Raw genomic sequence first — 12318 nt, 5'->3', positions numbered from 1 at the left:
GTCATTGGGGGTCTCTGGGGTGGCTGGTTAGAGTCCCCCTTCCCTGTGGTTCAGTCGCCTTTCAGACGCCGGGACCACACAGGAACGTCACCAAGCAGGTGGACTTTGGAAGCCTTCGAGCTTCAGTGTTGTTTGTTGTAAATGATGTCCTGTAATTTATATTCCAGACAAACTAGACGCAGACTACATCAAGAGATACCTGGGTGACCTGACTCCACTGCAGGAGAGCTGCCTGATCCGGCTTCGCCAGTGGCTCCAGGAGACCCACAAGGGCAAAGTGAGAATTCACACTCACGTGCAGGGGTGCTGTTGTGAAACCTCGGATCCCTGGTCCTGTTCATAGTGACTCGGAGCAAATGTGCCCGATTGCCATAGCTGGGAATGTCCCTTCCAGTCTAAAAGGCATTGAATCCGTATCCCTGTGTGTGGCACCCGAGTCCTTCGTGGCAAGTTATGATGCCCTGCTGTGTATAATTAGCTGTACTTTTGTAGATGTTACAGAGGATGGGCTTGCTGAAAAACAATTATATGTCAATTTGCAAAGCAATATTGTGTTCCAAGTATTCATACATTTTAATTTTCAGAAGGTTTGGAAGTGGTTCACAGATTATTCAGAGGTTAGAACTGTTTGGGCTTTGATTTTGAGGTTTTTGGTAAGCAGCCTCATAAGGAATTAGACTTCTGTAATCCTCCAGCTGATGGGGACTAGTGTGGAGCAGAGGCAGATTTGTGTGTCGGGGAAGTCACTCACTCGCTGGCCTGCTCTCTACGTCGGTCAGTCTCGGTCACTAGCGCCCAACATCGGAGGACCGTTTGTATTAGTTACTGAGAACACAGCCCCTGTGGTGAGAGCTGCCATTTGTTGCGTGCTGACCGTGCACCAGACTCTCTTTTAAGATCTTAATTGAATCCTCCCAGCAGCCCTATGAGGTGGTGCTGTTTTTATCACCCCTGTGGTGCACACAGAGAAGTTCAGTAACTTGCCCAGGGTCTTACATCTAGTGAGTGGTGGACTGGGGTTTGAAGCCAGGCCTTTTGGTCCTGGAACCGACATTCCTAGCCACTTCCTGGTAACGGTGGTCCTTTCTGAGAGAAGGTGATGCCATCTCAGTGCTTTATTTTCCCAGGAGTGGGGTAGTTAGGGGGTGCCAACCACACGCCCCCCATCTGTGCACCAGCAGCGTGCGGCAGTGAGTGCGTGGCCGGGGTCAAGGGCAGCCAGTCCACGGGAGACCCAGACACAGCCTTGGCCTTGTGTTTTACTTAGGGAAGCCGACCTGTCGAACTTGTCGATTGCCAGGAGCGGAACCTGGAGAAGGTTCCTGTGTGTCAGGACACCAGCACCACTACCAAAACCAACAACACTGTTTTGTGTTCTGGGTTTTTATTTACGTGTAATATATACACAGAAAAGTGCACAGATCATAATAACTCGTAGGTTAGCTCAGTGAATTGAAGCATCTGGTGTTTAAGAAATTACTTATGCCTTCACTGTACTTTGCTGAAACTAAAATGGGAATAGCATGAAGGTTATTCAGACTAATCATGCTGATTTTCTAAAGCATTAAGGAACGTGTTTCTGGTAATGGCTAATTTTACATAGTGCGATAGTGCAGCTCGCTGCTGATAAGAAGTGAGACTTTCAGAGTCTTATTCCGTTGGTAACTTGGTTTTTCCCCTTAGCAGCTTTTAACATTGCTTAGAAACATCTCTTTCTCTCAACAGATCCCGAAAGATGAGCATATTCTCCGGTTCTTGCGCGCCCGGGACTTCAACATAGACAAAGCCAGAGAGACCCTGTGTCAGTCTCTGACCTGGCGAAAGCAGCACCAGGTGGACTACATCCTCGACACCTGGCAGCCTCCCCAGGTCCTTCAGGACTACTACGCGGGAGGCTGGCACCATCACGACAAAGGTAGCTGGGAACTTGGCATCGGGACACGCGTAGGGACAGGCGGGCCTGTGGGTGTGCTGCCCCTCCCTCCCCCGGCTTGAGCACGTGGATGCCCGTTTCGCCGCCGCCGCCGCCACCTTGGGGGTGCCCCGTAGAGCGGAAGGAAGGGCCTGAGGCTGCTGCTCCCTCACCGCTCTTGCTGCCCTCGGGCAGCCTGCTCTACTGCGTTCCTTAGTTGTGTGGAGTTTGACTTTATTTAAAAAACTTTGAAGGCAGAGATTTCTCAGGAGCACAGTGCTAGGAGAGGTACTTCCCAGTGACTTAACCCCTGCAATATCTGTAAAAACGTGTAGCCAGGTTTTGCACATCAGAATTTCAGCTCTACCTGGAGAGTGAACAAAACTTAAACCAAGAACAGTGATCCCTAAAATGAATGATTGGGTGTGCGTGGGTTGGTTGGATTACCCTGCACACGGCGCCCTGCAGGACAGCCTGCGCCGTCGAAAGGCGAGCCCGGTGCTTCCTGACTCAACTTGGTGGCGGGTGGAGTGGGGTCACGGCTGAGCCCGGCGATGGCCGCGGTGTGCGTGGTGGAGCCGGACGGAGGACAGAGCTCCGCTGGGCCCCCTCGCTCCGTGCAGAGCGTCTCCGGGGCCCTGCTAATAAGCTGCTCCGTCTGCTGGCTTTGGTGGGGCAGGGTTGCGGGGGCCCTGTGGGCACCACAGAAGGCCGCCGCTGCTTCTCAGCGGGAGAGCACTTGAAGCTCCTTTGGAACTTGGGTGAGCCCGTCTCCCTGTCAGGGCCTCAGAGCTGTGTCCCCAGCTTCATGTCAGGAATGGCGCTCACAACGCCTGTCCTTCCCCCTGCAGACGGGCGGCCCCTCTACGTGCTCAGGCTGGGGCAGATGGACACCAAAGGCTTGGTGAGAGCCCTCGGCGAGGAGGCCCTGCTGAGATACGTGAGTGCTCCCTGCGGAGGACACCAGGCTCCACTGTGGCTTCACTTTCTTTCTCTGCCCGCAGGGGTGGGTGAGGACAGCTGTCCTGTTGCAACAGCATGTTTTACTTTCATAATTAGAAAGGAGGATCTATTAATATATTTCAAAAACTTCAAAAGAGAGCACAAAAATTATAAAAGTGTTTTTCACGGTGGGCCAGCATGAACAGAAAAATCAGTATAGCCCCTTGAGAGGGTACGGGGAGCTGGTCCTGAGTCGCCTTTTCCTTTCTCTCCCACTGACTTGGGCACCCCCCTCCCACCCTCGCTCTCTTTCTAAGATGCCCCTCAGATCGTACCTCTTAATAGCACTCTCTCCACTGGCACGTCCGTGATCCAGGCTCTTAGCATCTTTCATCAGGGCTACTTCCCTGTCTCCTTCCCTGTCTCCCTGACCCCTTCCAGGGCAGCTTCCACCACGTGGGCAGCTATGAAGAGAAGAATATTGCCCTTAAATTAGAAACGAACAAGCAAAAACTTTAAAAGGCATATCTATAATCCATTATCCCAAAATATCCACTGTTGGCATTTTGTTGCATATTCTGTTAGCGCCCGCCACTGTGCGTGTGCTGACGTGGGCGTACGTACACATCCACACGTACACACGTGTGCGCACAAAGATACGGGTGGACTACATCTGTTGGGGAAGGGCTTGTTACTCCAGATTGAAGGGTTCCCTTCAGCTGGACTTCAAGTCAGTTCTCACACTGCCTCTTCTCTTGGCTGGTACGTGTAGCATCACAGTGTCCCCACTTGATGGACACTTAACGTCCGACACTTCCGGACGTGTCTGCTCTGGAGATAGGTCAGCAGTTCGTGCCCTCCCCGCCCATCTGGAGACTCCCGTCATCTCACTGGGGAGCTGTCCCCTTTGCCACACAGGACAGCGCTCGTTCTCTTTGAAAGAGATGTTCTTCGTCCGTGCTGTGTTTTGTGTGTATGAATGTGTCAAGATTTAAATACATGACTGGGTTTACACACCTACCTAAAACACGCCGTGTTATTGTCAGTCGCATAGCTTTGATGCCATCGTGGTAGCTTCTTAGACTGATCATGGAATCTTTATGGCCCTTTTTTACGTAGGTTCTCTCCATAAATGAAGAAGGGCTAAGACGGTGTGAAGAAAATACAAAAGTCTTCGGCCGGCCTATCAGGTAGCTGTGTGGTGCTGTTTGTCCTGCTAGCTTATTGAGAATATGAGTTAAGTATTTCTAGTTGATTTTTAGAACCAAAATCTGGTTTGATTTTATAGGACCAAGTGGAAATAGTTTACTGTTTACCATAATGCTCTAGGAGGCAGATAAGAGAGAAACATATAGAGCATGTAATATAGTCAGTTGTGAGGGACCGTTGCTAGAGTTTGGTGTTTCTGCCCCCAGGCGTTGCCATCCCCTCGGTCTGAGTGGATTGGCGTGTCTGAGGTCTGCATGGTCCTTGGGAGCCCAGAGTCACAGGTGGTTGGTTTTTGCTCCTTTATTTTTTGGTGGTGGGGAGGTGGGACAGAAAAAAATTGGTCTGTGCTATTAAACCAGACTTCTAGTTACGGTAAACTCTTTTGAAAATGTGCAGTGGTTCAGAGGTTGGCATAGAGAAGGGAAGAGATGGTTAACTAGCACATAAGTTCCAGGAGGGCAGGGACTTTGAGGGCCTTTGCTCACTGCTGTATTCTCAGCTCCTGCCACAGCGCTTGACTCAATAACGTTTGTCAAAGACTAGGTTATCGTTCAGTCACACCACGTATTTAAATGCCACACACACACCCCGCTGGGTCAGTAGAGGGGGCTCAGCAGGTCAAGGGCAGCACATGGCCTCCTTCGCTGGATTGCTGAGTGCGTCAGACTGAAGCTTTGAGTCACGGCTTTGAGGTTTCAGGGATTAGTCCTACCACACCCATCCCATGTCTTGATACAAGCAGATATAAATAGAGTTCATTACACTGTGATTTTTAAAACCTGGTGTATCTTTGGAAATGGATACAAATGACCGTATATAACGTTGAAAAGAAAAGCAAGTCGCTCTGGGCCGCGGTTTGCCGAGTGTGCCGTGTCCTGAACGGAGTTCATCTCACCTGCAGTTCTTGGACCTGCCTGGTGGACCTGGAAGGGCTGAACATGCGCCACCTTTGGAGGCCGGGCGTGAAGGCCCTGCTGCGCATCATCGAGGTGGTGGAGGCCAACTACCCCGAGACGCTGGGCCGCCTTCTGATCCTGCGTGCCCCCAGGGTGTTTCCTGTCCTCTGGACTCTGGTGGGTTTCTGTGTTGTTCTGCATAACTGGTAGCCGCTTGGAAGGTGCCCACACATGCGTTCATGTATGGGTATGCATCTGTGACTCGAAGTCATAAAGCAAAATAAGCACAGAGACATCAAAGTTTTTCAGATTATCTAAGGAAAGAAAGAATTCCCGAGGGTCCTAATGTCATGCACTTGGGCTTTACAGAAAAAGCGTATCAAACTTGAATCCGCCCCCCCGTAATATCACCGTGTAATTTTAATCTTTGAAATACAGACAGCAAAGCAAATATGACTACATGGTTTTTTCTAATTATTTATAGGTTAGTCCATTCATTGATGACAACACCAGAAGGAAATTCCTTATTTATGCAGGAAATGACTACCAGGGTCCTGGAGGCCTGCTGGATTACATCGATAAAGAGATTATTCCAGATTTCCTGAGTGGAGAGTGCATGGTATGTATCTAGGAAAGCATCTGCACGTTTGGCTGCTTACGAGGGTAGCAGAGCTGGATGTTGGTTTGCACAAAGGATTTTCAGAACTTTTAGTTTGGATTATTTGATTGTCTTTCAGTTTTTGTTTTGGCTGACATCTCTCTGATACTGGGTTAAACTAAACAGAACCATTTAGGTAATTTTTGATAACACACATTCTTCATTGTTAAATACTAATGAGAATTTGTTTTACAATCAGTGTAATTGCAGCTTGCTTTATTCACTCAGCTTTGTGTGAATCAGATTCTTTAATCGTTTTAGAGGAGCTGTGCATTTTTTTAAAACATTAAAAAATCAGGGGCTTCCCTGGTGGCACAGTGGTTGGAAGTCCGCCTGCCGATGCAGGGGACACGGATTCGTGCCCCGGTCCGGGAAGATCCCACATGCCGCGGAATGGCTGGGCCCGTGAGCCATGGCCACTGGGCCTGCGTGTCCGGAGCCTGTGCTCCGCAGTGGGAGAGGCCACAACAGTGAGAGGCCTGCATACTGCAAAAAAAAAAAAAAAGATCAAATTGATTCTCAAAAAGATTTCCCCCTTGACAATAAATCAGGATAACATTTTAAAAGGAATAGTTAAGGGAACTAGTTCTCTTGTATGTGATGTGGGGCTTTAAATACATTGAGTTGCTAGGTTATCAGGCAGGTGGCTCACTTCTTTACCATGTACTGTGGCGAGGGAGTCAGAGAAGTTTAGTTCCTGGAGGACCGTACAGCCTTGGGGGCACAACGGCCTGACGGGGGTGGTGAAGGAAACAGAAATGTGGTCCACGCATCTTGCTGACGTGACAGGTGACGGGCGCCAGCAGGGAGTAGTGGTTCTTCTCAGAGAAGGGACTTCCATCCTCCTTCATAGTAAATAAGGTTAGCCGTTGAGATGTTGAGATGTGGCCCCCCTGGCTGACTCATGTATTTAGCTAATGATTGGGCGCTCGGGAGAATCTCTCTGGATTGTTCGAGGAATTTAACTGGCACTTGAATCAGCTCTCAGGCCTTCAGTCCTGCTCCAAGGAATCGCAGTGCAGCACAAAGGAGCAAGTGAGGTAGAGGACCTTCACTCACCCAGCCGCCCGTGAGATTAAAGCACGAGGTCAGATCTGTAGAAACCCACAGACTTCGATTATATCAGAGCAGGACCCGGCGAGGTTGCCCCTTCCAGTTACGACGAAAGCAACTGGGCTGCAGCAGAAGCAGACCTGACTCCCCCATGAGGTGTTGAGGATGCTAAGAGTCCTGTAGTCAGCAGAGATCTCCCCACGCTGGCCGTTAAGGCTCCCTCTCTGCTCTGCCGTGCCGCTGTTGGGCTGGTGTTGAAGAGACAGTGCTCGATTCTGTCTGCTGCCATCTAACGTGGCCTCGGTGCTGTGGCGTGTTTGCGTCCCGCTGCACTGCCCGCTGTAGGCGGCTGTGTTTCTTTCCTGTGTGCTCGCCTCCCAGGGCTGATAATGTAGGCAGTGCTTGGATTTTACGAGCTCGAGTGTTAAGTCATTATATCCAGGTCAGTTAGGAAATTTATGAAATGTGCAAATTCTAATTCAGCCTGTTTCAAGCAAATTCGAAAGTTGCTGCTCTTTATTATTTTTTGGCTGGTGTCATGGACTGATCATTTGATCTGACTTAGACACAAAGCTTTCTTATAGATTATATATCTTGACTGTAATTGTATATAATAAGAATAGTGTCTGTAGCTGCGGAGAATAAAACTCTTAACATAATGTTTTCTTCTGCGGCGCAATATACGTACTTAACTATTCTTATATAAACCAGCTTCAGTAGTTGGATCCAGTCCCTCATACGCACTAGTGTGAATTCTGTGGCAAATCAGCTTCAACTTGTTCTCTTTTATTTAAAGCGAGACACACGTATTTAAGTGGTTTTTCACAATTATTTTGCTAAGTAGTGTAGAGTGTTTTGCGACGTGGCAGGTGTTGTCCATTTCCTAAGCGGCTCCGAGGAGTCGCGTGTGTCAGGACATGGCGCTGCCGGCGTTTGGTTCTCAGAGGAGCGGCCTGTGTTGGCTCAGCTCGCACGACTGCATTTACATTTCCAGTGTGAAGTGCCGGAGGGGGGCCTGGTGCCCAAGTCCCTGTACAGGACCGCGGAGGAGCTGGAGAACGAAGACCTCAAGCTCTGGACCGAAACCATCTACCAGTCCGCGAGCGTTTTCAAAGGGGCCCCGCACGAGGTAGGTGCCGGCACGAAGCCACAGGGGCTGGGCCCCCCCTTCCCACCGTGGTTCTTCTGCGGGTCTCCCCAGTGGGGTGTAGTTTAGGAGAATCAGATGCTTTTCTCTGGTCTTGGTCTTTAGGTTTGTGTTGACACTGATCTGCAGTTTAGGTAGCTGTCGACACAGGAGGGCAGGGCTCTCTCAGAGGGGAAGGTGGCTGCCCTTGGTCAGGGCGCCCGGAAGGAGGGTAGGCAGCTCGCGGTCCAGTTCACCCGAGAGCCTGGACACACAGGGGCGCGTAGCAGGTCTCCCTTTGGGAAGATTTGTAACTCTTCAGTTTAATGTACTCAGTGATCAGGACCAGTCGCATCTTCTGTTTTTTCTTGACTGGATTTGGTTATTTATTACCTTTAAGGAATTTGCCCGTTTTTATAAATCTGATGGAGTGAGGAGAATCTAGCACATGTGTTTTCTCTCTTTGCTGTCACGTGGTGGTGCAGAAGCAAGAGTGTGCCTGTGTTTTCACACGCGTGTGTGCTGTGGCGTCATGAGGGACTCAGCACTCACTGGCCCTTCCTGGACTTCGGGCTGAGGTTTGTGGCTCAGGATCGTGGGAGGGGTGGCACCTGGCACAGAGAGGCCGCTCAGCGGGCTGGGCTGCTGGCCGGGTGGACAGTGGTGGCCGGGAGCTGACGCCGTACTGCTGCCTCCATCCTCCTGGCCGGAGTGTGTCCCGCACGGCCCACCCATGCCTCGTGGGGCAAGTGGACATGGGGCTGTGGTTTGAGCGAGCAAAAAAGACAGGTTCGATGTACCTTATTCACAGCCTCTGTAGGGGGAAGTCGACTGTGTCTTGAGGATTATTTGTATTAGTTTTTTATTTGGAGGCCAGCAGGCGCGAGGAGGCCAAGTTCTTTCCTTAGGTTGTGGTTGCTCTCATCCAGGGTAGAGAACTCAGTGGTGTGATGTGTTCTTGTGAGTCACAGGGTATCTGCGCAAGTGTTTCTACATCAAAACTGAAAACTGCAGTTCTGCTTTGGGGGTTCAGTAAAGCACAAATCGAGGACGGCGGTCTCATGAACTGAGGACTGAATTCCTCGTCCCCGCTGTGAATGCAGGAGCGAGAGTGCCGGTCCACAGAGGGGCTGACGTCCAAGGGAGCTCTGCCCTCAGAGCCACTTGGGTGTCTTTGGTGCCACCGCTGTGCTTAGATGCAGCTCTTGTGCTTATGGAATCCGCTCTTTAGGGAAATTCTGTGTGGGTCTGTCAGCGGTGAGAAGTGGCCGTGGTGGGACCAAAAGGTCTGCTTGACGAGAAGCAAAGCGCTAACACGCCTCCCGGAAGGCTCAGCGGGCAGGCTTCCAGGGCAGGGTGGGGCGCGGGGCCTGGCTTCTGCTGGAATTTTTTAGTGAATACATAACTTTTTACAGCTGGTTTTAATTCTCACATCCCTCCCGCAGCAATCTTTTGAAACTATAACTTTGATCATTCCCTGTGGGGAAGCTGTATGGGCGCCGCATGAAATTCAGCTTTTAGGTTGGCACTTGACACCCGGGGCCCTTCCCCACCCCCGGGCCACGTGGCGCCCTCTTCCCACCCAGCCCAGCGGCCACGGCCAGAGGCCACTCAGCCTGCGCTCGTGTCCACCCCCGCTCCCCGCTTGGATGCTTCCTTCCCGTCCCTCCTGGGCTCTTCTGTGACCTTCCCTGTGCCCTTCAGCCCAGAGCAACCCATGGAACCACTTCTGTGGTGTCTAGCGTTATTTCTGTTTTGTATTAAGACACTTTTTACAGCCAGCACTGGGTGTTTTAAAGCACTCAGGGAATTGAGGGGAAGCTTGGACCATAGGTGTAGCTGCTAGAGCACTGAGCTTGGCCCTGATGTGTAGCAGCGGCAGTTGGGTGAAAGAACGAAAAGAGCGAGCAGAGGCCTGGAAGGTGGGGTGATGAGTCTGAGCAAGGAGGGCTGGCCATGCGCGCCCCCCTAGCCGGGGGAAAGCTGCCGGGGGAACTGCTGCCGCGGCGTCGCCTCAGAGGCCCGTGCTTATTTTGGTGGGTTGATGCAACCTCTTTTTCCAGATTCTCATTCAGATTGTGGATGCCTCTTCGGTGATCACTTGGGATTTTGATGTGTGCAAAGGGGACATTGTCTTTAACATCTATCACTCCAAGAGGTCGCCGCAGCCACCCAAAAAGGACTCCCTGGGGGCGCACAGCATCACCTCCCCAGGAGGGAACAACGTGCAGCTGATAGACAGAATCTGGCAGCTGGGCCGGGACTACAGCATGGTGGAGTCGCCTCTGATCTGCAAAGAAGGGGAAAGCGTGCAGGTAAGGTCTCCTGGGAGTCCCCGCAGCGCGGCTCTTCCGTCCGAGAAGGAGTCTTGCTTCGGCCCTGCCCTGCGTCTGTAGACAGGCAGCTCCGTGTGTCCTCTTGGTTATGGTTAGAGTCGCTCAGGAAGCCGAGCGAATCCCAGAAGGACCTGGAGCTCAGCAGAATCCATTACTTGTATCTAAAGTCATGAATTATTTCTGGAAGAATTTTCACAAAAGCGACATGGAAGAAAGGAAAAGGCATTCGGTACACGTACAAAGCTGGGATTGAGAAGGCTTCTGCTAAGACGGCCTTTGACCTGGCGGCATTCTTCTCTTCAAGGGAAATCACCCCGAATAGAAGGGAGAGAAACAAGTAATTAGGGAACTATTAAGTCTCATTACTAAGCATCCTAATTTATTTTAAATGCTCTGTCAGCTCGTTTAAAATTTTGGCTAGTTATTCAGAGCGTCTGAGCTCAGAATGGTCGCTCTCGGGTGCTTCTGGCCTTCATAATAGATGCATAATTTTGCTGTCTTTACGGTTTTCAGGGATAAGCCTGTCAGTGTTTTGGTGGTCTTAGAAGCAGAGTAAAAGAGAGTATTTTATTCAGTTTTCTAAATAATGAACATTTTAATCTGTATCACAGTCTTTAGTTCCAGAATAAAGGGAGAAAGTAGTTTTCACAGATTGGCATTCTACTTTAGATTGCTGTCCTTTTAACCCAGAATACACCGGTAAGGTCATTGGAAGCACATCAGAGAGAGCATTGCCTGGTCCAAGTGGCCTTTTTTGACCCCAGGCCCTCAAGGGTGAGCAGAGGACCCCCGGGCGCTCCCACCCTGCAGGCGCCTGCATCCTCCTCCCGAGGCGGAGTCCTGGGGGCGGACAGCCTCTGAGGGTCCCTCCCGTGGCCTCCCCAGTGCCTGGCAGAGGCCTGGCTGCAGGGCCGACACCCGGGAGGCAGCGTGGGATGGACCCCGATTATGAATCAGGGCAGCCAGTGCTTCGAGATGGTCAGTAATCAGTGTTGGATCTGAGTGGACCCGGTCTCCTGGCGTTTGTCAGACCCGTTGTGGGAGGGCATGGGAAGCAGGTCCTCAGCTGGTGCCACCTGACTCGTTCCAGGGCTCCCACGTGACACGGTGGCCGGGCTTCTACATCCTGCAGTGGAAGTTCCACAGCATGCCGGCCTGTGCTGCCACCAGCCTGCCCCGCATGGATGACATGCTGGCCTCCCTGCAGGTCTCTTCCCACAAGTGCAAAGTGATGTACTACACTGAAGTGATCGGGTCCGAGGACTTCCGGTGCGTGAGGCCGGGGTCCAGGCCGGGGCGGCCTCCGGGCCACCTGTCGCTGGCAGTTCACGGCGTTATCAGTGTGGGAGGGTGGTGGGGGGCTGTGTCCCCCGGGCCCCGCACGGCCGGCCCGGCTCTGGGGGACGCTGCGGGGAGCGGGCTGGGATCAGCCAGGAAGGTGGTGGGCGGCCGCGGTGGGGTCCTCACACCCCCCCCTTCCCATGCTTCTTGCAGAGGCTCCATGACCAGCCTGGAGTCCAGCCACAGCGGGTTCTCCCAGCTCAGCGCTGCCACCACCTCGTCCAGCCAGTCCCACTCCAGCTCCATGGTCTCCAGGTAGCACACAGTGCGCAGAGGGGACGGCCCACCGCCTCGGGCCGCCGCCCGCCCGCCCAGCAGCCGCGTTGTGCGGACTCCTCTGGCCCTCTAGGTAGCACGTAGCTCTCTCCAGGTGGCAAACGTAGTCACTGACCCCGAAACGATCTCGACAGGTAGTTTTAACTCTAGCTCAATAGCCATAGGTTTTGTATACAGTGTGCACAAAATCCAACCAGAGCACAAGGGCTCTCTCTTCAAAGAAAAGTAGTTTATATACCAATTAAGAGGTTGACTTTGTCTCAAATGTTGATGCAAAAAATGTTTCCAAGCACCTCCACACCATCCCTTAGTGGATGAACTCCCCACCACCTGTCAGAGGTGACCCACCTTCCTCCGCGGAGCAGAAGCTGCCAACCTGTCCCCCGCCCTGCATCCGGCCCTCACCTCATCCCTGCCGGTGGTCGACGCGGTCCGAGGATTCAGTGACTGCCCGCTAGGCTCCTTTTCCTCTGAGCAGACACCGCTTAATCAGAAGGACTCAGAGGGAACCTGTGGGCACCCCGGCCCGGCTCCGGGGCAGACGGACCCACTGTTTTAAAGTGGGTCTG

At 52.1% G+C, this 12318-nt stretch overlaps 1 protein-coding gene across 1 annotated transcript in view; it reads left to right on the top strand.

Moving 5' to 3' along the window:
• Window positions 1-11732, top strand: part of SEC14L1 (SEC14 like lipid binding 1) — a gene marked incomplete at both ends in the record, with an annotated part of 47684 nt that extends 35952 nt beyond the window's left edge. The window contains 10 exons of the mRNA XM_079725428.1: window positions 168-277; window positions 1726-1915; window positions 2764-2852; window positions 3974-4044; window positions 4965-5136; window positions 5444-5578; window positions 7665-7799; window positions 9860-10111; window positions 11223-11401; window positions 11627-11732. Coding sequence (XP_079581554.1) covers window positions 168-277; window positions 1726-1915; window positions 2764-2852; window positions 3974-4044; window positions 4965-5136; window positions 5444-5578; window positions 7665-7799; window positions 9860-10111; window positions 11223-11401; window positions 11627-11732 — 1439 coding nt within the window. The remainder of the gene's footprint in view (window positions 1-167; window positions 278-1725; window positions 1916-2763; window positions 2853-3973; window positions 4045-4964; window positions 5137-5443; window positions 5579-7664; window positions 7800-9859; window positions 10112-11222; window positions 11402-11626) is intronic.
• Between the last annotated feature and the right edge of the window lie 586 nt (window positions 11733-12318).

This window comes from Hyperoodon ampullatus (genome assembly GCF_949752795.1).
Source record: "Hyperoodon ampullatus genome assembly, chromosome: 19".
In the NCBI taxonomy this organism is placed as follows: Eukaryota; Metazoa; Chordata; class Mammalia; order Artiodactyla; family Ziphiidae; genus Hyperoodon; species Hyperoodon ampullatus.
The sequence above is the reverse complement of the archived record's forward strand: the minus strand, read 5'-3'. Positions and strand labels throughout refer to the sequence as shown.